We start from the raw sequence: 27,289 nt of genomic DNA, 5'->3' as shown, positions 1-27,289 counted from the left end.
CTTTAATGCTGTGGCTACAACAAAAATACATTAAAAAAAAAATTTTAAAAAAATGATATACCACCTGAACGTGTTTATTACTCTTGAAATTGCATAGATTGAGAGAAACAAGTAGAACTGCATAGACTAGGTTTTCAGAAACAGTGCATAAGAGACAAACATCACGGTAAACTAATACTTCACATAGGCTGAGACCAATAAATATTTCATGAAGTTTGAAGATTATGCTTAAGGCAATACCTTAGTCACGAGAAAGCAGGTGCCAACTAATGTCTTTTACGTCTTAAAAGTACATTATGGGACACTGTTTACATATATTACTTGCTGTAACTAGCTTTTTGGCCTTTTATAAACCCATTGCAAAATGCACATGCAGTCAGCAAAAATATTTTAAATCCTTTCCCAGTTCAGGAAACGACTAAAACCTTTATACGACAGTTATAGAAAATGAACAATTTAGTCTTCTAAATGTTTAGTATCTAAAAACACTTCTCACAAGAAAATGTTTTTTCAAGCAGACATCCTAGTATTAATGTTATTTAAATTAAAACTCCCAAATGGCGTACACATGCATATACACAAATCTACCATGGATAGTTAATGTTGTGTGGGGGAAAAAAAAATACCTAAACTAAAACTTCTGTCAACCTGACTTGACCTCTCTCAAAGATGTGTCACACACACAAAAAAACCCCCGATAAATTTTTCCTTTGTAACAAAAGATGTTCTGTCAGTCCCAATGTGAGTGCAGTTCCAGTGCAACGAACATGACAGGCAGTTTAGCTTCTAATGCTGAAAGTTTTTGTCTTCCTGATGAGCAGCGGAGCTTTAATCTTTGGTTTGTTGTCAGCCTTCCTGGCTTTTTCTGTGGAGGGGAACCGTTGACTGTAGATGTCAGGGTACTGCTTCTGAAACTGATGATGACAACATTAAAACATGCAAAAATTACCTGCAAAAGGAAAATAGATAGTCAAGAGAAGCCGTAAGGCCGAGTTATGCTTCCGCGTCAGACCTGCGCCGTAGCCTGACGTGTACCTATTGATTTTTCAAACCCTAGCGTCACGTCAACGCATATGACGTAGGGGAAATGGACTTTGATTGGTCCGCTCAGACTGTTGTTACCGGTTCAGCGCGAAATCACCGCCATTGTAAAACATTTTTCTACACGCAAAAATGGACCAAGCCGACGGGCGTATCATCGAAGAGCAAGTCTTGTCAAGGCATCATAAAGATTGCCAAATGGCAAGGTTGAATAAAAAAATGGAAGAACCACCGAGACGTGTGTGTTCGGAATCGAGTGGCCACACGAAACGGTGACCCAGTCGGCCAAAATCGGCCAGCTTTTTATCACTTTATGTCGTATTTTTGGTTGGTGCACTTTATCATTTATTGTGTACATATCCTGCTGTAAGTCTGCGACTTATTTACGTGTCACACTTCAAGTACATGAAGAATAAAGCACAGGTTTGGTGTCAAAAGAGTTGTTTTGATGTTTAATTTTCAACAACTGACAGTTCACACACGATACATAATCACTAATTGAGATTGCCTCGGTGCTTTTATGATAACGTTAACATCAAGGCTTCGAACGCAGTTTTGGAAGTTCCATAGACGCCAGAAATCTGCTATGGCTTGCACGTGGCTGGTTGTAGGACACGGCACACAAATCGGGCTGGAGGGCTTTGCAGACCTTGGACAAAACGCTGGACGCAGTGCTCAACACCAGTATGAAGCTAGCCGCCACAGTTAGCTGGTTTTCACCCAAGGCTAGAACTCTATTCGGCATCAAAAGTTGGTCAGATCGCCTCGAAACAGTCTTCTGCGTAGCCTGCGCCTCAACATTTGTATGAACAACATTTATTCAGTGTTGATGAGCTGAAGATCCACATTCAAGCGCTCCATCTTGCATTATTTTTTTTCTCCGTTAAACTAGACAAGAGGACGTCAACAAGCATGCCCCGAAACCGTACAAACATAACGCAACACCCCTCTAGTGGCTTGGCGGTGAACTACAGAGCAACGCGTCAGCTGGCCGCAGAACCATCGAATGTCAAATGACGCCATAGTCGCTGCGCCGTCACTGCAACGCGGGAGCATAACTCAGGCTTTAGGCTAGCAATTAAATAATTGTTGCGCAGTTCGCTGTGACCAAATATCACAATTATTCTCCCATTACGAAAAAAAAAAATGGCCACAAATGATAAGTCAAGTAATTTGGTTTTTTCCAACATTGGATATACTGTATTCTGTCCCTCCCATGAAATTTCTAATAATTTATGCACAAAATACTAGAGTTGTGCAAAATTTCCGATTCTTAGATTATTCGCGATTCGGCCGTGGAAGATTCGAGAACGATTCACAAACATCCAAATTCCGATTATTGAAATATGCCAAGGAAAGCAAAAGTACGACACACTCAGCGCGCCGCGCGGTCTTCGGTACGCAATTAGGGACGGAGCGAGAGTAGCTAAACATCATGCTTCTCATTACCCGGCCCCTCGGGTAACGCCAATGCTCAACTCACGGCTCTAGCTCAACTCATGCCACGAGATAAAAAAAAAACAACAACATACTTGACTGCTGCCGAAAAGCTGCTACAAGCCACATTATGTTACGGTAGATATCATTTATATAGGACTAGATGCATTATAGCTTCGGTATCGTTACCAGCACATCTACAAAAAACTAGATGCGGGCGTTAGTAACGGCCGCCATCTTAAAGCAGTATACTTCCCTGCAAGGCTGTTGTTGCGAACCTTCCAAGCGAACCTAATTAACTTTTTATCTAAAATACTCCTAAATCGGTAAAATATTGACTTGAATCTATCTTTAAAATAGTTTTAAAACTTTTACATGTTGAAAGTAGACAAAAGAGAAATTATGGAATAACAGGAGCAATTTTAACAACTTTAACGGTTGATTCACAACATTAAATTAATTGAAAGTAGTTTAAAGCTGCTGATATAGAATGGGGACTGGAGTTTTTTATTTACTGTTATTTTTGTATATTTGTTTACTGCTATATGTTAACTTGATACTGAAATAGTAGTTTGGTTTAGCCTGAGAGGATTTTTGAACAATTTTGGAACTAATGTACAAAACAAATAAAAAAAATAAATATAAAAAATAAAAATAAAAAAAAGGAGTGGGGTGCATCAATAATCGTTTTATAATCGAATCGGAGCCTCTGAATCGTAATCATAATCGAATCGTTAGGTGCCCAAAGATTCCCAGCTCTACAAAATACAGAAACAGACTGTATTTTCTGCACTATAAGGCGCATCGGAGTTTAAGGCGCACCTTCACTTAATGGCCTATTTTAAAACTGTTTTCATACATAGGGCGAACCCAATGTTCCCTTGATTTTTTAATGTGTGAGCAGACACACAAGCTCCCTGAGCACACTGAAGACCAGTGTGAGGAGTATCAGATGTGTACGCTGTGGCCACACACCAGTATCATGCCTGTTTAAAACTTTGGATCATAGCAAGTTGCATGGCTTATTAAAAGAATGAAATTACAACAGCAATTTTCATTAGTTTACTTTTGATATAATTGATTTGGCCTGCCTAAAATGAAAAAGACAAAAATCTCGTTCTTGAGCGTGTACGATCATGTTTCTGCATATGTGCGAGTCCTGCTTTAAACATAGGAAGAGTCCTGCTTTGGCCTGGGTAAAGTCCAATTGTGACAATGGGAGTACGGTACTGTATATCAAAATCCCACATTAAAACTGTTCAGACAATAAGGACACTCAAGATTCCTATTCTCTGTGTCTAAGCAGCTAGACAGGAGAGGTTAAAAAAAATAAAATAAAAGTAAAAAAAAAAAACGCTTGTCTTCGATTCGCACATACCCATCTTTTTTCCTTTGGCTTGAGTAGTATCGCTGCCCGTTTCTTTCGCCATGATAAGGGGTTAGCATTTGCGTCTCTTAACTCAGCTGCACTTTTGTTAGCTAGTACAGCCAAGGGTATAGTATCTTTTCTCGTATTTACCGATCGACTGTTTGCATTACTCTAAAACACTTAATACGATCAATCAGGGAAGAGTATCGTTTCTCGTATTTACTGTTTGACTGTTTGTATTACTCTAAAACACCCAATATAAAATAAATAGCACTTATACCATAGTTTAAGGAAAACAAGCAGAATATAGGGCAGAGATATATGACACCTTCTTATCACGGAAGCCCAATGTGTGAGTCATGCAACTAATTGAACAAGATTGATGCTGACAGGGCAAGAGATTTAGAAGCCCATGTCTGCACCACCAACTCTCGCAATCAGTTCTCCCGGACAGTGCAGAACAAATGGCGGGACGTCCTGTCCCAACACAAGGAACACCGGAGAACGCCCGATATCCAACTGATAACGCGACTGATAAGACTCAAACAGCCCCTTTGACATTGAAGCGGGCAAAATCTCCCACTGCGGTTGCCCCAGTAACGTTGACTCGGCAACTGACGTACAAACTAAACAGCCCAACCTGCGATAAAAGATTATCCTAAACACACCCTTCTTTCTGCCCACGGCCCGCCCCGCGAGAGCCTTCAAAAGACTAGATGTTTGAATAAGCATTTGTCATTTTTTCTCCGGAACCTTTTGTTGACTTGTGATATGGTGACTTGAATCCTCGCCTGGGTCCGTCGCTATTTTGCCATGCCGTTAGATCGCTGTCGACCTGAATAAATTGTCAACTTGTGCTTTGAAGCCTTTTTCCAGCTTTTAAAATGGAGTGAGTGCAAGGGGAGTTTGGCCTTTTTGGCCGGGTTGTCGGACTCTCGCCGGCCCGGATTGTTGGATCTGCGCTAGCGCTGGCCCGGCAATTCGGCTGGAGCGATTCCGGCAATCTGGCTAAAAGGTCAGATTCCTTCACTAGCTAACCCTGCAAGGCGTGTATGGGCAAGGCAAGTACGCACAACACTGTCAATGCTATGATTGGCTGCGTAGTGTGAGTGAAGTGGCCTGTATCATATTATTGGCTAGATACCTGTTGTTCATCGAGTTCCGTTGCAAAATGTTACAGGAAACAATTTTGTTGGTCTAATTAACTAGATTATATAATTCTAAAATTAAATAATACTGTAGCGCTTGCAGAGATTGGCAGTGGGATGTTACTTCAGTAAATCAGCACCGGGCATCTAGCTCACTCAGGTAATGCACCACACAGCTATATACAATCGTAGTGTAGAAACGCACCAATGGAAGCGTTGCGTTGTCATATCGAACACACCAATAGACCCTACCCACCGACGTCACAAAATCACGTGATCGCTGTATTGTTCCGCCCCCTTGTCCGTCATTTTGTGTCTGTATGATCAATGGTCTCAATTGATCGAGCAATTTATAATGCATTTCATGGAAGACCCAGTGCTTTCGGATGCCGTAAACTCACTGGATGCGTTGCATAAAAGGAGTTATGTGGAAAAGCTTCAGTTTATCCATTCGCCAGATCCATATTTGATGCCTAAATCGATGTTTTTCGACCCGCTGTCCTCGCCGTATTTGCCTGACATCTGCTAGCTACCCTGATATTTACAACTATCTTGTCCACACAAAATCGGCCTATTGTCACGAAAGTTTGAAAAACTTTAAGAGCTTGGAGGCTTATAAATACTTCGTTGCTGGTTGGGTGAAACAGGTCCTCGTCCACGAAAATTCGGCAGGAATCTATCTTGTGCTTGGAAAGGTGAGTTACGAAATTTTCAATTCAAAATCTTTTGTTCTTGCTAATATCCACTGTCAAGTCTAATGTATTTCATGTCATTTGTCAATGGAGCTAGGGCTTTTAATGTTTATATGGTTTAGCGATAGCACTCTCACTACATACATACGTGTATGTTGTCGGCGATTAGCCTAGCAATGATCTTAATTGTGGTTGTCAGCCCAAAACCCTCTAAATATATATTAAATGCATCTTACCAGATATAAAACGACGACATAATCTGTGGTAATCGTTTGGAGCCCAGTTTTCTCGTCGAATTGCAGCAGCCCATCTCGCTCTCTCCTCTCCGGGTCTCTCAGAATCCGGTAGAACTTCAAGTCTCTCCGTCTATCTTCTCTGTTATTGCAACCGACCGCCACACACGCCTTCACCATTTTGATTATTAATGTTAACGAGCAGAAAAACACGCCGTAATAAGGAGGAATGTACGTAGCTGTAACAGGTAAACACGATGTGTTGACGGACAATTGGGCGGCACCAGTCAGGAGGACGGAGTTGTGACGTCACGTGGGTAGGGTCTATAGGAGTGTCGTGCTGACACATCCCTGCGGTGCCGACAGTAGTCCTAGTGATACTACGTTTCTGTTGAATTTTATTTTGTGCGCTGCATAGATTTTCGTGTTCGCGGAATATGTGCAAACAGTCCGTGCGCAGCTTAGAGGAAACATTGCGCGCACCGCATTATAAGGCCCAGTACTAGTAGTAGTAGTAATTGGGGTTGCATTGTCCATCCACTAGATCAGGGGTGGGCAAGCCGGTCCTCGAGGCCGCAGTGGGTCCTGGTCTTTGTTCCAACTGACCCAGCACAGATGGTTTAACCAATGCGGTTTCAGCAGAAATGCGAAGCACCTGACTGCAATCGACTGATTGCACTTGTAAAACAGCAGATTGGTGAAAAGGTGTCCTCTTAATGGGTTGCAACAAAAACCTGCACCCACTGCGGCCCTTTGTGGAATAGTTTGCCCACCCCTGCACTAGATGAAGCTGCACTAAAGAGAATGTCATGTCATGAGAAACTCAATATTAATCCAAATATAAAGCGCATCGGATTATAAAGCGAACTGTTGGCTTTTGAGACAATTGGAGGCTTTTAGGTGCGCCTTATAGTGTGGGAAATACGGTACTTATTGTGTAAATGGTACTGCAGTTGTCCTGGGCCAAAATACAACTGTGGGAAAAGTGATTTTTAAACATTTAATATACCATATAAATGTTGAATACACAAACTCACAAAAAAACCTTATTACAGACCTATTTTATAACAGTTATAAAATTTGATGACAAAGCTATATTTTTACCTGCTTCAACTTTTTGCGTCTGTCCTTCTCTGTTATGTTTTGGTCGGTCATTAACATTTCAAGTAAGTCTTCCATGGCTTTTTGGGAACATGACAACTTCTGCTGCTCAAATTCAGCACCACTGATCTGACGGCAGAAGGTATACATTGGCAGCGGCGCGCACACTGGGTCGCTAGCATTAACTTTAGCGATGTCGTCTATTGGCACCTGTAGTGGAGAAGCCAGAGTTAGATGAGATGAATATGAGAGGAATCCCCATTTTTTTAATCGCGCAATGAATTAATGAAACGCAAAACCAAAGTTATACATTCTTATTTTTGGGATATTTTTAGAGGTTTTGTACCTGTGCTGTGCGCAAGTACTCCACATGGTCATTGATGGCACTGACCAGATACTCAGGGACTGAGAGGATACTTTGCTGATGATCCAGTAAAAAGGAAACCAATCTGGTCGCCAAGAGCTCATCCAAATCACCCTCCTCGGCACTGCCTAGAACGCAGCCTGAAAAAGTGTGCACCATCTGAAAAAAGGGGAAAAAAAGTTTGTCCAAAAGGTTACAATTGTCACAGGCATCACAAACTAATCTAGAGGTAATATGAATATTAGCCCTGTTCATTGTGAGAGAAAGTGTTTCAGACCAACCTGCAACAGGAGAACAATGTATTATAATTTTTAATATACGGTCATTTTTGAACCCCCACCAAACACTTTTTAAGCTAGTTCTAAGTTTTAAACTATTAGGCAGATATTCATCCCACATTTTGCTATTTAAAAAAAAACACAAAAAAACCCAACGGTTTATTATAGTTCAATTTTTCTTTTTAAACAAACCTCCCAATAACAGCAGTCCATTGTTTTTCAAAAATTAAAATGGTTATGGACAAAAACTTTTTGATGAGAAGGCAGTGGTGGGAACAACATTACAAGACTGGGACAAAGTATGCTCCCCAATAATTCATTCAATTTCATGCAGCTTTTCCTCACGAGGTGCTGGAGCCGATCCCAGCTAACTACGGGCAGTAGGCAGAGTACACCCTGAATTGGTTGCCAGTCAACCGAAGGGCACAATGAGACATACAACCATTCACGCTCAAACAATGCAGACAATTAAGAATTTTCAATTAGCCTATCACGCATGTTTTTGGGATGTGGGAGGAAACCGGAGTCCTCGGAGAAAACTTACGCTGGCACGGACCATGCACTCTCCACACAGGAAGGCCGGAGCCCGGGATTGAACTCTTGATCTCAGAACTGTGAAGCAGACGTGCTAACCAAATGGCCACCATGCCTCCCCAATAAACCTTTTGCAAAAGCTTTGGCCCCCACCCCCTTAGTTACAGTTGCTAACCTGACAAGCTTCGTGACTCCAAACGCACAAGCTGTTGCAGGCATACGTCGACCGGAGTGTTAATTTATTCATGAGCAAAACCAGTGCAATGTCTTCCAGGTTAAGTTACGAGGGGTATTCAAAAAGTAATGCACCCAACTTTATTATGTACAAACAAATCATAATAGCAACATGTATTATACATCAAAAGAAAGGTACAAGTGTCAGGATTACATTTTTACTTCTCCACCTCTCTCAAGAGCTACAGTCCCCCTATGAATGAGGGCATGTATACCAGTGTTGTAGAACTCAGCCGGTTGATCTCTAAGCCAATTCTTGACTTTGTCGTAATTGCCATATCGGTTGCCCAGGAGTCCTTCTTTCATTGGACCAAAGAGGTGGAAGTCTGAGGTGCCAAATCAGGAGAATATGGTGGATGTGGTATGACAGTCCATCCAAATGAAGTGATGACCTCCATGGTCCTGATGCTTGTGTGAGGACGTGCATTGTCAGGCTGGAGGAGCACATTTGCCATGTCCAAGTTGGGCCGAACATGTCAAATTCTTGGGCAAAAAACCACAAGGATTACACCTTGAGAATCCCAAAAAACAGTGGCCATAATTTTGCCAGCTGACTTTTGGGCCTTGAACTTTTTGACGAGCTTTAAGAGGGGCAGCCATTTTGAAAGCTAGTTTAAGCTTTAAAAATATGAAAATAAGAAAACACATATAACAATCGCAAAAAGGTGTGTGCTATCATGTTTGTGCGAAATATAAACAAGATTGGTAAAATCCTGTACGAGCAATGCACTTGAGTGCATTACTTTTTGAATGCCCCTCGTACAATATGCATCTGAAGGCTATGCTGAAGATATACAAAATTGTAGCAAGCTATCAAGTCCAAACCACTTACAGCAAGGCAAAAGGTTGGGATACTAAGATGTCCATTCACAAAATGTTACATGAAAAATAAAAACTACAAGCTCAAGGCGCTAATTAGGACGCTATGTTTACATAAAAGAGGTAGCATTGCTTTAACGTTAGCACACTCTCCGAACGAAAACATGAAGGTAACCAACTTTAGCTAAAGTAACAGCTATACTTAGATGTTATAGCGATGACCACCGAGTAAGATACCGTATATTCGATAACATTAACTACAACTTTGAATTTTATGGACGTTCTTGCCTCTACTAAAGCAAGTTAAGCAAGCTAGTGAGCCTGTGACGTTAGCTTAAGCCAGTGCTTCTCAATTATTTTCTGTTACGCCCCCCCCCCCCAAGCAAGACGTAAATGTTTCGCGCCCCCCCCAAACTATCTGCCGCCACTGTAAATAGTATCATTTGTCTATAAAATTACTATCATAAATACGCATCTGCCTAACACTGTGTCCTTTTTTCTAATAAAGAAAAAAAGTAACATAGATCAACTTATAATAAAGTATAACTTTATTAACGTTTTGTTTGTAACAGAGAAGACTTGACGAGCATCAATTTGCCTGAATTTAAAAAAAAAAAAAAAAAAAAGGTCAACGTTCAAACTGTAAAAATACACTCAAGGTACATTTTGACCATTTGATACAGAAAAATAAAATGTAATAAAATCAGTAAATAATAACAAATTCGAATTGATTAGAAACATTCACTCATGAGGACAATATGCCAAAAAAATTGACCGAAAAAAGACAAAAGTGAATAAAAGAAAAAAAAGAGTGTCCTTGGACAGAAGGACAGTTTTTATTTTTGCTGCTCACACTCAGTATTACCTCCTTTGCAATGGTGTGGAGTTATTTTGCAATGAGCATGCGATCAATGCTCACTGGTTTACTGATATACCACTGACAAAGCAGGACGATTGTTGGCAATATTCGGCACGTTTTCGCTGAAAAACAATCAAGCGGCTTATCAATGAGATTGGGGTCGAATGTCTTTAAGTGGCGTCTTAATTGATTTGGCTTCTGGCTGTCCGCTATAAATATTTTTGGACACAGTAAACAGTGGTCTTTCCTCATCACACACTGTATTAAAAGTCAAAGCTAAAAGGCAAACGGCACGAAAAAAGCGCATTCTCGGCGGCCGAGGTAGAACCGTAGGTGAGGGCGGTCGACGTGACTTTCCCAAGCCGAAAATGGCACTTCTCGGGCGGCGACGTGAGAACCCGAGAAGACCGTGGGTCGCTGCGTGAGTGAGTCCGGTCGGAAAACGGCTTTCGAAAACGGCGGCGGCGCACTGCTCTTCATATCTGTTTTCTGTGTGCTGAGTGCTCTTCCTTAGTTCAAAAATACTGAACGCACTCTGTAAATGAGAGCGCCACTGCCACCCACTGAGTGGATGTGCAAGTACACGTCATTCCAGTACGGCAAAAAAAAAAAAAACAAGCATGTTCCCCGAGGACACATGCGCCTCCCCTGGCATCGCTCTGCGCCCCACTATTTGAGAAGTACTGGCTTAAGCTTACCCTATGAGAACACGTATGTTTGCTTGTTTATTCTAGAGACATTTAGCTGGAAGTGACACCGTCGTCCAGATTGTTTAATCCTTTGGAATCCAGTTTTTTCGGCTTTGGGGAAAAAAAATTGCACAGACATAACGCATTACCATTTTGGCTGTCCGCAGCTTGTCGATCCTTTTCGTTATGGCAGTTGGCGGTCTCAAAACCACCAAATGAATCAATTAGACAATGGGGGCAGCGGAGAGTTTGTCGGATGATGCTCACTTAACAACTGTTTCTAGGAAGTATGATTGGTCGATTGCTGTTATGGAGGTGGCGTTTGCCAAAGGTCAATACCAGAACCTGGCACTCAGTGGCATGCCATCAGTCTTCTAAATCACATCCCATGTGCTCTACACTATTTTACAGTTTTCATACAATAATGTAAATGAAATCAACTAAAACATTGGTCCCCAATCTTTTTTGCACCACGGACCGGTGCGATGTGGGCATTTTCACGGAATGGCAATGTGTGGCACAAAATGACAGTAAATATAAAATAACATGACGGGGCTAAAAATGACTATTTAGTGCAGGGAAAATGTCACTCACCATATGCTGAATCATAATAATAATAAAAATAATATCCGTGGTCGCAACCACAATGAGGTTTCTTGGCTTTAGCAATACGGTTCGCCATGAGGTATGATGGATTCAGTGCATTCGCTTTTCTTGCCTCGTTTTCTAGCTTTTAGCCACATATTATGCAGAAGGGACTTGGTTGTAGGCTCCTCTTCTGGCTCAGTTGGTGGCCTTTTCCCCATAAAAAAAGCAGTCCAAAGACTTCGCCGCCCACAGCACACATCCAACAGCAGCTAAACTTACTGTTTACATTGACTGGCACTGGGCTGCTCTAGGTGTGCAAACACACCAGTTATTGCGGTCAACCACTAGATGGCAACCTACACAAAGCTTTACACGGATTAGTTTATAAAGTAGACAGGGATATTGATGTGACAAGAGTCACAGGCCAGATTGCAGTCGTTAACAAATTTTTTTTTTCCTCTGCGGCTCGGTAGCAAATGCGCCACTGTCTGCGGCCCGGTGGTTGGGGATCACTGAACTAAAATAGTGTAGCTTGAAAAAGGGCTTTGTATGTATTAACTTTGTCTTGCAAACCTGATCAAATGTCATCAAAATAATCTCAAAAATAAAGCTAACAACAAATGAAAATTCACCTGTCAGTATACAGGTCAAATAAAAAATGCCAAAGTGTTGTCAAAATGTGAAAACTGTGTGTTGATTTTCTCTCTCTTACCAGTGTCCGGGTGCCGATGGCAGGGTGAAGGCGAGGCATATCCACATTCTGGCTGATGCGAGACATCATCCTCATTAGTAGCTGCAGCTTCCTTCGTGAGGAAGGGGGTAGGAGAAGGGTGCATAACTGCAGGGCCTCAATGGCCACTCGCTCAGTCTGATGCTGGGGAAGCCCTAACCAAATCCAAAAAGACAGGAATGTGTAATTTCCCTACAGGTATTGTATCACAAATCACTATTAGAGTCATTATGCAGAACCTCAGTCTTTTTGGGTTTTCCCTTTTGCATGGATTTTCTTGTGTTGCACCAAGAAATGATGCAACCCAGAGGAAAACATCAGTAAGACACATCGCCAATGGCGAAACCAGAATAGATGCTTGAAGGATGACAGACTAATCAACTACAGTAAATAGCTGTGTTTCCATTACCACTAGCAATTCGCAAAAATAAAATTTCGCAATGAATATCCGGTAATGGTAACGCCTGAATTTTGAAAAAATACTGACATATCGAAAAATTGTTTTCATGAGGTGGGTTTTCCTAGATGTTCCGATATTATAGTGTATCTCAAAAGCCCAATGGAAACACTTTTTTTTCGAATTCCATAGGACATGACGTACCCACTACCCAGTCCATAATCATTTCTCCACACACAACAGGTTTTGGACAGCCACCTCCTGTCGGTAAAACCTTAATGAGGCTTTTGCCAAAAAGAGCCTCCAATGGAAGCACACTTAAATCCTAATTTTATCAATTATTTTAAAATATCGCTTTTATTTTTGCGAAAAACTAATGGAAACACACTTAATGATGAAATGAGTAGGACTCTATTAGCATAGTCTACAATAAAATTTCTACATAAAGGCCCTGAGAACTATTAGTTCTTGTTACTTGGTATCTGCTTTAGTTTTGTCATAAAATGTTTGTCAAGCATTATGCAACTACGCAGCAGAAAAAGATTTTCTGAGCTACTCCTGTTTTCCGAATGAATTCTGTGTTTACTAGCTCTTGGCCATTCCTGCCAAAAAAACTTGCATAAGACCTAAAGTGATGCAACTTAACGCATCTCTTTATTATGCGATTAAGAGTTGCATTCCTCAGTTGCACTTGGAACACTAGTTGTTATTAGATGTTAGATTGAGTTAGTTTGGTTAACATTAGCAGACACAGAGACAGGGAGAGGAAGAGGTCTTACTGTGCTCAAATTTTTGTTCGGGATGCTGCATTCTGGCAGTAGGCACACAGACAGACGGTTTGAACAGTGAAGTAGGTCGAGGCATCTTAGACATTTCCAGTGAGCTGAAGCAACGGCGGACAACGGCAGGCGCTGGCATGGTCCAAAGATTGGATGTACTGGAAGCCAGTTGGGGGCCACTAGGTTCTGAAGAAGTGTCGGGTGAAGATGAATTGGTTGGAAATGATGAGAAACTAGAGTGAGTTTTGGACGATAACAAAAGAGGGCGTGTCGGAACATGGGAGTGATGTTGGTCCTCTGAAATGTTTACATTCAGGCAGCTGGTAGTCCTGCCTTGCCACTTGGTTTCCTGAAAAGATTCTTCATTAGTCTCTACAACTATGTCCAAACAGCTGCCCACACTCCTTGGTCGCAAAGTGTGCAGCCTCCGTGCAGGCACAGAATGCTTTGTGAAACTGTGTGGAGTGTTTACAGATGCAAACGATGATTTTGTTGATGCAGAAGTGAAATCTAAACAACTGTGAGTTGTCTTCCAGTTGCTCTCTTTGCTCCTGATACTAGAAGAGCAGGATGCCAGGCTGTCATTGGATAAAAAGATCTGTTTCCTAGTCAAAGGGGTGGAGTCATCTAGGACTGTCTCCAATGAGAAGCTTCTGCTTTGTTTCTTCAAGGAACCAGCAGTGGTGATGCTCATGTAACTGCCTCCTAACTGTGCACCATTTGCACCCACAGGGGTTCCCTTCAACAGCTGTGATTGAACTTTTCCTCCAAGCACTTCACTCATGGGAGAGTCTGTCTCATCGCATGTTTTCTGTCTAAGAAGTGACAGCAGGAGACACTCCGTTGAGCGAAACGATGCCTTGGCTGGAGGAGGAGCTGAGGGAAGATCGTGCTTCTTGCGTTTGCCTTGCTGCAGAGCGGGCGCTGCAACATACCCACAGTACACTAGACAGAGAGAAAGACAAAGGGCCGAGTGGTGCAGGCAGAGTCAGTGCAAGCAGACAGTAAAGGGGAAGGGAGAAGCTTCAGTTAGTTCAAACTTTTACTGTTCAAGAACCAAAGACAACACAGCAAGCACATAGGAAAAGCATAAACACTAAAGACACCGTTAGCTTTTAGAGACGAACCAAAACCTCTGTTAACAGTTAAAATGTTCATCAAACAGTCCATCATGATTTTTTTTTTTTTTTTTTTTTTTAATGGTGAACACAAAGATCTAGTAACCCAGTGAGAGCAGTACCTACCCAGGACGTTGATAAATAGTTCATACAACTCATAGGTGAGCAATGGCTGTGGAAGGCTGTAGAAGTAATCCGACACAGTTTTGAAAACATCCCTTTCAAAACCTGGATAGGACGGCTGCGCACTGTCATACTTGGGCCCTGGATATGAAGAGAAAGATACTGTCAGTTAAACTACGAAGAATTGTTACAGCAAGTCATAATGTAATCTACAGTACATGAGGGATAAATAAGTATGGTAATTGATTGTAAATTCCACTGCTACTCACAGTTGGCCAGGCTCTTCATAGCTGACAAAACCCAATGAGGAAGGTCATCTATGGAAAGTTTAAATTGGCTGTCACTAGTCACCGTTCAAGTAATTTTCATTACAATTTTCATATTAAAAGGATCATGTACAGTATCTTTTCATTTCAGTCCACAACATAGGGTGCTATTGCCTAACATGGCTAGTCTCCGAGATGAAATGGAAATTGATGAATTTTTATTCACAAATGAAATAATAATCAAAATGCTGTTGAGGCTCATGAGGGAACATGCAATGTATTCTTGCAAAAGTTGTTTTTTCACTTTATACATGGCAGTCCAAATTTAGAGTCAGTCATCAAAATAATACAATTTTGTGTTGAGTTCTGCCGGATGTAGATGCTGTGTGACTAAAGCATAGCTTTGACAGTCAGCTGTTAAAAGCTACATGGATCCTGTGTAGTAGGGCTGAAAGGTTTAACTTTACATCGAAACCGTGAATTTAGACATCGAAATTTTGAAATTGCCATAGTCACGATTTTTTGCATGTGTGCTGGACCAACTTAGGATCTGCTGTGCTAGCTAATATATCCAATTTCTGTATAGTGTAATCCCCACTAAATCAAAATTCAGGCAACAGTTTATGTCAATTTTTATTGCTTAGCAATGTCTGAAATGCCATGGACGGACTCCTTGACGTTTGTACAATCATCCGGCAACTTGCATTGCTCAAGAGTGTACCCAGAACTCCGCTGCACGCCTTCTCACCCATACCCCCATAGGAATCACATTACCCCCGTCCGCCACAAACTGCACTGGCTTCCCACCTCACACAGGATACAGTTCAAAATCATCCTTCTCACATACATAGCACTTAATAACTTGGCTACTCTTTACCTCACGGACCTTCTCTGTCCCCACACCCCCTCCAGTCACCTCCGCTCATCTAAAGCTATCCGCACCTGTTCTGATCTTCCTACATTCAAAAAATTGTTAAAAACTCACCTTTTTCAACTGGCTTTTAATTTATAATTCTTTTCTCTATTGTTTTGTAGTGCGTACGTTGTGTGAGCCTTTTCTTTGTTTCAACTGTAAAGCGTCTCTGAGCATCGGTAAAAGGGCTCTATAAAATAAAATGTATTTTTATTTATTATTATTAAAATGGTGTCTTCCTGCATGAACGCATTCTTGAAACATGCTCTTGACCATTGTTGGAAAAAATTGGAAATTTTTGCATATTGCATATACACCACAACAGTGATCTTGAGCATGTAAACAATCTGCCATTTTAGTAACCATGGTGAATTCATGATGAAATTCACAGGATCCCAGCTCAGAGGAGGAATCAAAGGCTAGGTTCATACCGCAGGTCATAATGCACAAATCCGATTTTTTTCGTGTTTTTCTGATTCGAGTCAGGTATTAACTATAAGGTCTGAACAAGACAGGTTGCATAAAAGTGGACCATTTCAAATCCGATCAAGGTCACTTTCGTATGTGCTGTGGTTTGAACTGTCAAGTCCCCAGAATTGGAGTTCATGCAGCAATTACGTCAGCAAAGAGCTAGAGAGACCGGGCGCTATGTTAGCGATGGAGCTGTGCATTAGCGTCAGCACCTAGCTTGAACCTGGCATTTAGGGATGAGGCGAGTTTGATAACAGTCATTATAAAAAGAGGAGGGCTGGGGGGATTAAGTGTGCTCCAAAGCAATATTTCAAGATTGCTAACACGGCCGAGAATCGGGGCAAACTGTCCGTATATTGTACGTGTGCGTATTGCACGCACAGTTGTCGTTGAGCCAGCATTTGGTTCGATGCTCCTGCACATGCGGGTCAGTTTGCACAGTCCATCTCGGACTGCAAATTAGTGCGCATGCGTGATACTTGAACGGGCTCAATCGACAAAGGCAGTCTGAACGGGCACGCCAAAAAAATACATGACAAAAAATCGGAATTGGGCATCAAGACCTGCGGTATGAACCTAGTCAAAGAGGAATCTCAACAACAGATTTCAAGAATGGATTCGTACAGTAGGACGCCAATTAAAAACTTTATAAAAAAAAAATAAAAAAAAGAAAGAAAATTCCATCATTGTTTCTTAAATGGCATGTTTTAAGGTTTCAATTACTTTAACATTTTTCATACATCAATCTTGGTTTTATTGGAATGGCCAAAAGTTTGGTTTTTTTGGGTCAACCTGTATTTTTATTAGGGGTGTGATAATATATCGAAAAGGTGATATACTGCGATATTTAGTAGCCCAAAAGGTTATCGATATGCTCCCACCAAGAACCAGTTTTTCACTTTGAAAGGTGTCACTGTTAAATAAAAAAAGAAGGAGGTTGCTACTAAAAGTTTACATTGGAACGTTAGCTCACTGTCTGCCATTGACGGCCCTAGACATCCAATTCATTTTGACTGGAATGGACATCTAGCACCATCAATAGCACTGAAAACAGAGCATTCCCAGCCAGTCTTCTGTGAGCATTTACAGGTAACTTTAAGGGCATTTACAGTTTACTACCTGTTAATTTTGAGTCACTTCCTATTCATTTTGGGACATTCCCAAGTCACTTCCTCTTCAGTAACCCAAAATAATTAGGAAGATAAGGGAAGTGACCAAAAAAATCAACAGGAAATGACGTGAAATGCCCTTGAATATGCCTGAAGGGAAAATTTAAAAAATAAAAAATAAAAATTACTTATTGCCTGGCATTAATTGCCACTAACAGCCATAGACAACCAATCTGTTGGAACTATGAGGGATGGCAGTGAATGAAGTGATAAATTCAAATTCACAGCAGAAGGATGAAAATAGCTTATTTTTTGGTTTATTAGTTGTATCCTAGTATAATTTCCTGACCCATGTATTGATAATTGTTGTAATCGCCATATTGTGAGATCGTTACTGTGAGCCTTGCAACACAAATTGTATCGTATCGTGAGGTATCCAGAGGTTCCCATTCCTAACTGTACCATTATGTTATTATGTTCTATTTCTATATCGGGGGTCGCCAAACCAGTGCTCAAGGGCCGTTGTGGGTCCTGGTTTTCGTCCCTCCGATCGAGCAAAGACAGTTTAAACTAGGGGTGCCCAAGTCTGGTCTTTAGGAGCCCCCATCCAGCTTGTTTTCCATATCTCCCTCCTTTAACATACCTTAATCAAATGATCAGCTCATTAGCAAGCTCTGCAGAAGCCTGATAACAATCCTGATTATTTAATTGAGACGTGTTAGAGGAGCAACACATGGAAAACAAGTTGAATATGGGCTCTCGAGAACCAGACTTGTGCAGCCCTGGTTCAACCAATGAGGTTTCTGCTATAACAAGCAGCACCTGACTACAATCAACTGATCACTGATTAAGACACCAGATTGGTCAAAAAGGTGAAGTATTTTTTGGTAGAATGAATCCATTACTGTTGCAGATAATGCAAGAGGAAATATTAATAATAGGGCTGTCAAACGATTAAAATTTTTAATCGAGTTAATTACAGCTTAAAAATTAATTAATCGTAATTAATCGCAATTCAAACCATCTATAAAATATGCCATATTTTTCTGTAAATGATATATATATTCTGTAAAATAAATTGTTGGAATGGAAAGATAAGACACAAGATGGATATATATACATTCAACATACAGTACATAAGGACTGTAGTGGGCATTTCACTCTACTGTCATTTAAATCTGTCTATGCTGTCCTCACTCCGAAGCGTCGACTTTTTCCAAAGCTAGACAGCTAGTGAACGACGCCTTAATAATTAGACTTCTTCCTTTTTCATCTGATTTATTAATAAAATCAGGCATGAAAATGGGTCAGGGGTTAAAAAGGTGAGAAAGGTGTGGAGGAAATATGTTCCGGCCTTCTGCCAAAATGTCCTCTTGTCGGCGAAACGTCCTACATGTGGCGAATTTGACCATTTTAATTTTTCACATAAGGCTTAATATTTGAGCGGGGGTTTAATTAGTTGAAGGAGTTGATTTCAACCACCATTGACTCGCACTAGCTTAGCCACTCCGGACCCCTGAAACTAACAAATAACTGGCAAACTGCACAGAATTTGTTCAAATCAACTCCAACAACTAATTAAACCCCGGCTAACTCAAAGATTAAGCCTAATCTAAAAAATTCTGCTTCCCCTTTAAAATAAAGACCATTGAATATGGCCATTAAAATGTTGTCTATAAAAGTTTGAGAGCAATAAAATAAACAACAAAAATGAATTAAATGAACAAGAATCCTTCAAACTATTTCATAATGGGTCCAAATTATTTTTCGAACAGATCATGTGACGATAGCACCTTAGAGACAGCCGTTTGCCTTGCTTAGCCAAAACTACAGCTGAGGAGGCAAGATGGATATTTAGAATTTCTTTAAACCTAAGCTTTCAAAACCTTCAACAACAACTGAGCTTGAACCGAGGATTGAGCACGAGCAGTATCAAAAAGTCCTGGCTTTCGTGTTACCTGTTGTGCTGTAATTCAAAGTGGTGCTTGAATTGGATGCTTATAGCGGTCGACAGTCTTTTTGAGCCAGCGCAAAGTTCGCAGCGCACGGAGATATTTTTGTCATCTTTACTGGACAAAAATGTGACGTAATGGCTGTGTTTCCAGTGTGCAAATGCAGCCGTTTGTAGTACATCTCCTGCCTATTTCATTGCATCCTGGAGGGGAAGCAAGGCTGTGTTGTTTTGGCCGCAAACTCCCAGCGCTCACGGCTCACGCATCATGGTAATACACGTGACCCTTTTTTTCCCATCCTTGATTAGAAAATGTGACATGTGATGTCACTCCCATGACTACAGTATTCTTCATTCTACATACATTATGAGGCAATAACAAAATAGTAACGCACAGGCATCAAGGAAAGTAATTTTACTCAGATTACTGATTTAGAAAAATGAACGCGTTAGATTGTTCTTTACTGAAAGAAAGTAATCAGATTACAGTTACGCATTAGTCACATAACGCGTTACTGACAACACTGCTTTTATATTACCGTTAAATACACAAGCTTGACGCTACCTTAACGGGAGCTATTTTTTCACCGGACGCTCTGGCAGTGTTCAACGCAAGCTGCGACAAACGGCAGTAACTTTGTCATACCGCAAAATATGAAAACGATTCAAACCATTACCAAATTCAATATGCTGGCGAATGCATTCATCTAAAAAAAAAAAAAAAATTGGGAGTGAGACCTCACCTCGTCCAGCGAACGTGAATTTGTTCTTAGGACAAGATCATCTGTCGCAATTAGCGATCTTTGACGCTCTTTTTCTCCTCCCCACATACAAACTTGATTCTCTCTCAGCGGCTGTGATTAACCTCAATGAAGTTGCTCTCCTAACTAAGCCTTGCCTATCATTCGTCTTTGTAAGTTTTTAGTAACTTTGTGTATTGAATTTGAAAGGAAAATGTGTGTTTTGTTTTTGGCGAACTTTTTCATGAAGCTAAACTGTTGAAGCGACTCACACGTGGAAAAATACGATTGTACAACGTTTTAAATGTATTCATTTGGTATATTTCAGTTACCACGATTTGAGAGATCAATAAATTAAAGAATTTACGCCTTGCGTTTGGAGTGTTTCTTTTTGGGTTTGCTGGAATAGCGTCACTTACACTCGCACCATCAAACAGAGGAAGGGGTAAGTGCTGCCGCGCCAAGCCACTTCTGGCTGCATTTTCGACACATGAAAAATAACGAATACGTACTACTGTATGACGGAAAATTTTAGTGGTTTTGTAACCGCCACGTTTTCATAGCATGGTAAACCGTGAAGGTAACCGGCACACGCCTACACCCGAACCCCCCCACCCCCCTTAAAAGTTTTCTCCTCCGATCTACACGATTCACGTAGGTCATCCTTTTTGACTTCAAAACGGCGAATTTCGCCAAAAGGTGAGAGATTTTCATGCCTGTAAAATGGCCTCAAACCATTGTCCTCTTTAGACCGACGTAAAACTACAAAAAAAAAGTACACAAGCATTGCATTAGCAACAACGTTAGCTTAGCACGCTATACAGGTTCACTAAACATAAACAAAAAGCGTCTCATACAAAAAATATAACCTTTCGCTTACTAACATAATATGTACATTCTTTACAACAACCATACTTACGGACAAATCTTGTCCAAGGATCATATAAGCACAACATTATCAGCCCGAGACGTCGTGCGGCCATAATGAAGAAAGAAAAGAAGAAAATAATAAACCATATCGCAAAGCGACCACAAGAGTTCGCTGTTGGACAGCACAAAAAGCCTTGCTGTAAAACTTACCAAAAGGCAGAATACTTTCTGAGCGGGACATGTGCGTTAATTGCGTCAAATATTTTAACGTGATTAATTTAAAAAAATTAATTACCGCGCGTTAACGCGATAATTTTGACAGCCCTAATTAATAAACACCGATAACGCTAGAACCTACCGGTCTTGTCATCCAGGGTGACTACACCATGCTTGTTGACTTTTGTCATATTATGGATGATGTTGTAAGGATTTATAGAACGGTGGTCCAACAATTGATGAAGAGATTCAATACCCAGAATTTTCTGCAGGCTGAAACACAACAGAGAGGCAATACCTTAGGATAAAGGTCCTCTTTTTCATAAGTTCGGCATCGTGATTTGTGTTTTTACTGGGTCAGAGTGGTATCTCTCCAGATATTCTGTTCATCATCTCCTGTCAGCTCTCTTCTTTGTACATGTTGCTCTCCTGGATATTTTTCTTCCTCCGTTTGGCAATTTTCCTGTCATTGGCAGATAAAGATTTAATATTAATATTTAATATCAGAGCATGCAGTTTCATTGTATTGAATTTTGACTCTGCCAGTCCACAAGATTCATTTTTTGGGTGTGTTTTGATTATATCTCCAATATTATTGCAGCAGGGTTTTCAATTTTGTGTTACCGGGCACATTTCTGACAAACATCTTCCTCAAACGTGCTTGGAATAAACAAAGTAGATACAAAAGTAATGCAATAGACATGAAATATTTAAATACTGGCATCAGAAAAGCCTTTGTAAACGGTTTTGCTTACTTCCTGTTCATTTTTCTTCATGCTCTTAAACCTGAAGAAACCTTCTTTGTCTCGAAGGGAAGGTTTTTTCTTGATGCCTTTGGAAGCTGATGACACAGCTGGACAAGGAATGGGCTTTAGTGGAGAGCTAGATGGAAACCTATGAAATAGGAAATGGATAAATTAATGATGTCATAACAGCAAATACAATTCATTAAATGAATGGCTTGCAATCCAAAATAGAAAATTAGGCAATTAAGAACCTGTAAAGTGTGTTGTTTTCTTCCAGATCCTCTGTGCCCCAGCGGCCCTTCACGTCTTCTATCACATGGTTCTTTAGAAACTTCTTAAGGAGCTGAACCGTCTGCTGCCGGGTGACATCAGGGCCAAAGTTGCTGTTGTTACAAAGCATTTGGTGCAGCCAGTCCACAGCAGCCAGCGCCGTGAAGCAGTTATTGTAATTTCTCAAATTCTGCCGGTGCTTCTTCAGGGGCATACCAGCCCGGAACAGACGAGTTATTTCATTCCACTAAAAAAAAAAAAAAAAAAACCACAATAAAGTACTTATTTTTATTTTCAATGCATATATTAAATCAACTAGGGCTGTCCCAAACGATTCATTTTCCCCCGATTAGTCAGCCGACTATTTTTACGATTAGTCGACTAATCTAACAATTAAAAAAAAAAAAAAAAATGTTTTTGTTTTTGTTTACTAATTTAGCAATGAAATTTTTGTTGACGCTTATCAATTCACAAAAAACATATTGGAACACTTAAATTATTTATTAAAGTACAAATAAACACGTAAATAACAATAATAAATCACAAATAAACAATGAGTTCAAATGCTGATAGAATTAAATAGTGTAGCATCCCGATTGAAAAGGTGGTCTCTTAAACTGATGGTTTACAACTTTTATTCAATCCTTGATGTAATCACACCGTAAGAGCTATGGTGCACACAAATAAAACAACACAATTAGAAATTAACAAAAACTTTTCACCTTTTTCCTTTGAAACCTTATTTATATATCAATGAATTGCCTTTACCTTAATTTATTAGCTTATCATTGACAATCTCGCCCTTGAGTGCAATCACTGTATATACTGTATATATTTATGACTATTTAACCTTATGTAATTTTCTATACCATAAAATAAACCATAACATGAAATAAACCTTTCAGTTAGCATTAAGGACAATACTAATAGCACTTATGGGCCCATTGTCAATGAAACATTATTATTCAGTAAGGCGACAGCACCCTCTGGTGTACAAAAAATGAAAAAAAAAAAAAAAAAAAAATTACAAACTGGGTGACGGCATTTGAGGTGTTTATTCACGGCCGACGTGCAGCCAAGCTTGGCATTGAAGAGACAGGACAGAAGAGTGTACCCTCCGTTGTTTCTTTGAAATAAGTCAATGTTTTGGACACTCTGGTGCGTTTTTTTTTTGGCTTTGTTCCGCTTTCCCCGCTTGCATACAGAGCATCCGACATTCTGAACTTTCCACGCATATATTTTTTTTAACCCTTCATTAACCGTCGACGGGATGTTGTGCTCGTCGACGGATTTACGTCATCGATGACGTCGACTTTGTCGACTAGTCGGGACAGCTCTAATATCAACTGCAGTATTCGACGGATGAGGCTGTTTGAAAAAATGATGGCCTATTATAAAAATTGATTCACATACTGTACTGCATTATAGGGGTGGGAACCTCTTGTCACCTCACGATATGATACGATTTGCGATACAAAGCTCAAGATGACGATCTCATGATATGGCGGTACAACGATTATCAATACATTGGTCAGGAAATCATTATATGTGGTGCTGCAACGATTAATCGATTAACTTGAGCAATGGGATTACAAAAAAGCTTCAAATTTTGTTGCTTCAGGGATTTGTTTAGAGCGTGTTGCAATGGTTTGTTTTGAAAGTGTTTGCATTTAGTTTTATTAATTTGGGTGGACAGACTGCCATCTAGTCGCAACAGTGAATATGACATAACTCATCTAACATGGCTGGATCCAGCTGCTCTCTGTTAAGACCAACATAAGTTTTTTTTTTTTTTTTGCATTTGTAATTTAGTTCAGGGTTATATTTAGCAGTTTTTTTTTAAAAATGGGAATATTTTTGAACAATTTATTAAGAACATTGTTAAAAAAAAAAAAGGAGCATTTAAGCTAGCAGACTTTTGCTATGCAAGCTAACGAATAGTTCTTTTGTTGTCTTTTGATTTTTTTTTTTTTTTTTAAATACCGTTTTAGGCGAAGCTCAGGTATTTCAATTTGATTTTAAATGCATTTATTGCTTTTTTCATTCATTTTCCATGCTCTTGTGAAATGAAAGTGCAATTCTCCATGTTTTGAGAGAGAGAAAAAAAACTTCCAAATTTTATTTTGTAATCGCATTTTGAAAGTGCAATCTTAGCCAGCCTTTGTTTTACAGCTCCTAAAATTTATTCTGCAATGCATTAAATGTTCCTAATCTGATTACTCGATTATTCGGACTAACTAATTGAAAGAATCTATTATTTAAACAATCGATAGCTGCAGCCATAATTCTAGGATATTCTCCAAAACAACAAATCAACAGAAAAACAAGCTCTTTTCATCCTTCTGCTGTGAATTGGAATGACTTTATCATTAGTAGACGTCCAATCAGTTTGAACTGGAAGGGTTCAAACGGATCAGACGTCTATTGTGGTCAATGGCAACCGATGAGTTTCATTTGTGGGCATTTTAGGTCATTTGCTGTTGATTTTCAGTCACTCCCTGTTGATTTTGGGGGCCTTTCAGTGTGACTTCCTATTGATTTTAAATTACAGGACAGGAAATGACCCGGGAATCTCACCAAATGAATAGGCAGTAACTCAAACTCAACAGGGTGTGACCTTTAAATGCCCTCAAAATTGGAAAAACTAGCCGAGAATGCTCTCGTTTCAAATCAACGGACATTCATTCACCCCTCCTAGTCTAAATGGATTGGACGTCCAGTGCTGTCAATAGCAGCCATAGAGTTAACAGAGACACTATTATGGTGGAAGATTTTGGCAGCTACTAGTTAGTTCTTTGTTTTGTTTTTTAAACACTGACGCCTTTTCAAAACCATATATCGTTTCTTGGCAGGAGCATATCGATAACCTTTTGGGCAGGGGCGGACTGGGACTAAAAAGCAGCCCTGGACTTTGACTCAGCCCAGCCCATAAGAATCGCTATACGAAGGGAAACACAGACCCCATAGGGGGGTCCGGGAACATGCCCCTCCCGGGAGAATTTTTTTTTTTTTTTTTTTTACATTTTATTGTAAAATGCACCAATTTCGTGCACTTTGAGAGAAAAATGAAGAAAATGTGTCTAGACTGTGACTGTCTGACTACGGGCGCTCAAAGTACTGCAAGGCTGAACTGGAGTTGGATTCATTTTCTGTACTAGCTCTATGATCAACCTGAATAAACAAATGAAAGAATTTATTTTTCAAAGCAAGTTTTATGTATCCAATTGATTATAATATATCTCTATAGATCTCTGTCTATAAAATGACTTCATTGTTTATGCCATAATTCAGTGGTCTCCAAACTATTCCACATAGGGCTGCGGCGGGCGCAGGATTTCATTCCAACAAAACAAGACAAAACCTCTGCACCAATCTGGTGTCTTACAAGTGTAATCAGTTGATTGCAGTCAGGTGCTGCTTGTTTTAGCAGAAACTTCATTGGTTAAACTGTCGGTACTCGATCGGTTAAAACAAAAACCAGGCCCCACAGCGGCCCTTGAGGACCGGTTTGGAGACCCCTGCCATAATTAATCTTGCCATACAAATAATAAATTTCAATGAAAATACAATACACATTTCAAGACAAATCCTGTATACATAAACTTCATTGGAAAGTATTAACCAGAAAACAAAACGATATATAAATGATTAATAATGTATATAACATCAATTTAACTACCTAAACTTTAAAGTAAAACCATTCATTTTATTAATATTTTGTTATATTTCTTCTGAATTAATATTGCTATGCTGCGTGTGCATACATTGTTTTACGGCTAAAATATTTTTTCTTAGGAGAGGGATAGTAGGACTAGCATACTGTAACTTGACACGATTGCAAACGGGTACATCGACTAGCTGGCACTAAACCTTTAATTGTCATTTATTTGATTTAAAATGTAGCTACCTGATGGATAACAATTGCCAGTTTACAGAGCAAGTAACCCTCTTCATCCCAATTTACTTGCCCTGCGCTTGTCTGGGGAACTTCCAACAGTTTATCGTTGCCCCCTCCCTCTTCTTTTCTCTCTCCCAGCACCGTCTGCACGTCAGAGCGGCTGCAGCTCCCTCTCACCATCGCCGGGAGCTGAGCTGTTGTTACCCGACGTGGCCGTTGCAGCCAGACTGCTGCTTGCGAAAATATTTGTCGATTTATGACATTTTAATGCTTCACTCTCCAGTTTCTTTAATTTTTTCTCTCTAACCTTCTCCGCGCCACCCTGCTCTTTTCAGTTTTTTGCCACCATCATTCATATTGTGCATTAACACTCGTCGCTATTTTGCTTCCACAAGGAAGGAACCAATGAAGGCTTATGGGGGGCCTATGGGGAAAGGCTGCTCTGTGCTTTCGTCGTTCCTAGTCTATCAGATTGGCGGTGAAAAACCAGGCGCATTGCTGCCACCTGTCGGATTGGATGCGAACTGTCGATAATCAGAGGATAGGGGGGATAAAAACAGTGATGCATAATGAATGGCGGCCGCCGGCCGTCCAGGGCACCGGCCGTTCTGTGATCCTCCAGAACCCACAGATTACCAGTCCGCCCCTGTTTTTGGGATACAAAGTAAGCTATCACGATATATCACCATTTCGATATTTTGTACAACCCCTACTGTATTACCTAATTTAAGTAAATTCAAGAGTTTATCAATTTTGACGATTTAATTTCCCCCCCAATAAAATACTTTAAAGAAATACACTATCTATATGACACAGTCACAGCTAGTCAGTTTTTTGTCTATTTGTCGAGGCAGTCTTTCTTCACACAAACATCCGGATTTAAATGTGAATGACAAACAACGCGTCAACAACTTAATCAAAAGTGTGTCTTCTTCAGTTTATTTCTGTCCAAAAACGGACAGCAAGCAGGCCAAACACCAGGGTGTAGTATAAATTCACAATTTCTCTGTTTAAAAGCGACATGAAAAGCATTGACTCGAAGAGTTGACCATTCAGTTCGCGTGCAAACATTTAGCTCGTTAACGTGAACTTACCAGCTTTGTTGCTCGGTATGGCCCAGGGGTGATGATATGCGAACTCATGTTTATCCCAAAATGTCAGAAAATGTCATTTCAATGCGTATTCATTGTCAAAATATTGTGTCACAAATGTTTGAGTAGCAGACGTATTGTTGAATCTCAACAAAACTAATCATCCTCTGTCGCCGTCTGTTCAAAATTACGAGCCGTGACTTTCTGCCCCAGGA

The 27,289-nt window shown here is 40.3% G+C and overlaps 1 protein-coding gene across 1 annotated transcript; it reads right to left on the bottom strand.

Annotated features, from left to right (window-relative positions):
• depdc1a (DEP domain containing 1a) lies at window positions 1-27,289 on the bottom strand. Its single transcript, XM_057840125.1, has 12 exons — window positions 27,078-27,289; window positions 22,067-22,332; window positions 21,825-21,963; window positions 21,423-21,532; window positions 21,212-21,342; window positions 14,803-14,850; window positions 14,537-14,674; window positions 13,293-14,237; window positions 12,099-12,271; window positions 7,368-7,544; window positions 7,025-7,231; window positions 1-914 (listed from the first exon to the last, which is right to left on the bottom strand). The coding sequence occupies exons 1-12, from the start codon at window positions 27,123-27,125 to the stop codon at window positions 780-782; spliced, it is 2,517 nt and encodes an 838-aa protein (XP_057696108.1). The 5' UTR covers window positions 27,126-27,289; the 3' UTR covers window positions 1-779.

This window comes from Corythoichthys intestinalis, chromosome 7, assembly GCF_030265065.1.
Source record: "Corythoichthys intestinalis isolate RoL2023-P3 chromosome 7, ASM3026506v1, whole genome shotgun sequence".
In the NCBI taxonomy this organism is placed as follows: Eukaryota; Metazoa; Chordata; class Actinopteri; order Syngnathiformes; family Syngnathidae; genus Corythoichthys; species Corythoichthys intestinalis.
The sequence above is the reverse complement of the archived record's forward strand: the minus strand, read 5'-3'. Positions and strand labels throughout refer to the sequence as shown.

Excerpts from the sequence above, each read along its gene's own strand:
- depdc1a (XM_057840125.1), bottom strand. The coding sequence starts at position 27,125 with ATGAGTTCGCATATCATCACCCCTGGGCCATACCGAGCAACAAAGCTG. Across the intron at positions 21,343-21,422 it reads AGAGATACCACTCTGACCCA|CCTGCAGAAAATTCTGGGTA; the intron begins GTAAAAACACAA and ends GTTGTGTTTCAG. Across the intron at positions 14,851-21,211 it reads CACCCTGGATGACAAGACCG|ATGACCTTCCTCATTGGGTT; the intron begins GTAGGTTCTAGC and ends AACTTTCCATAG.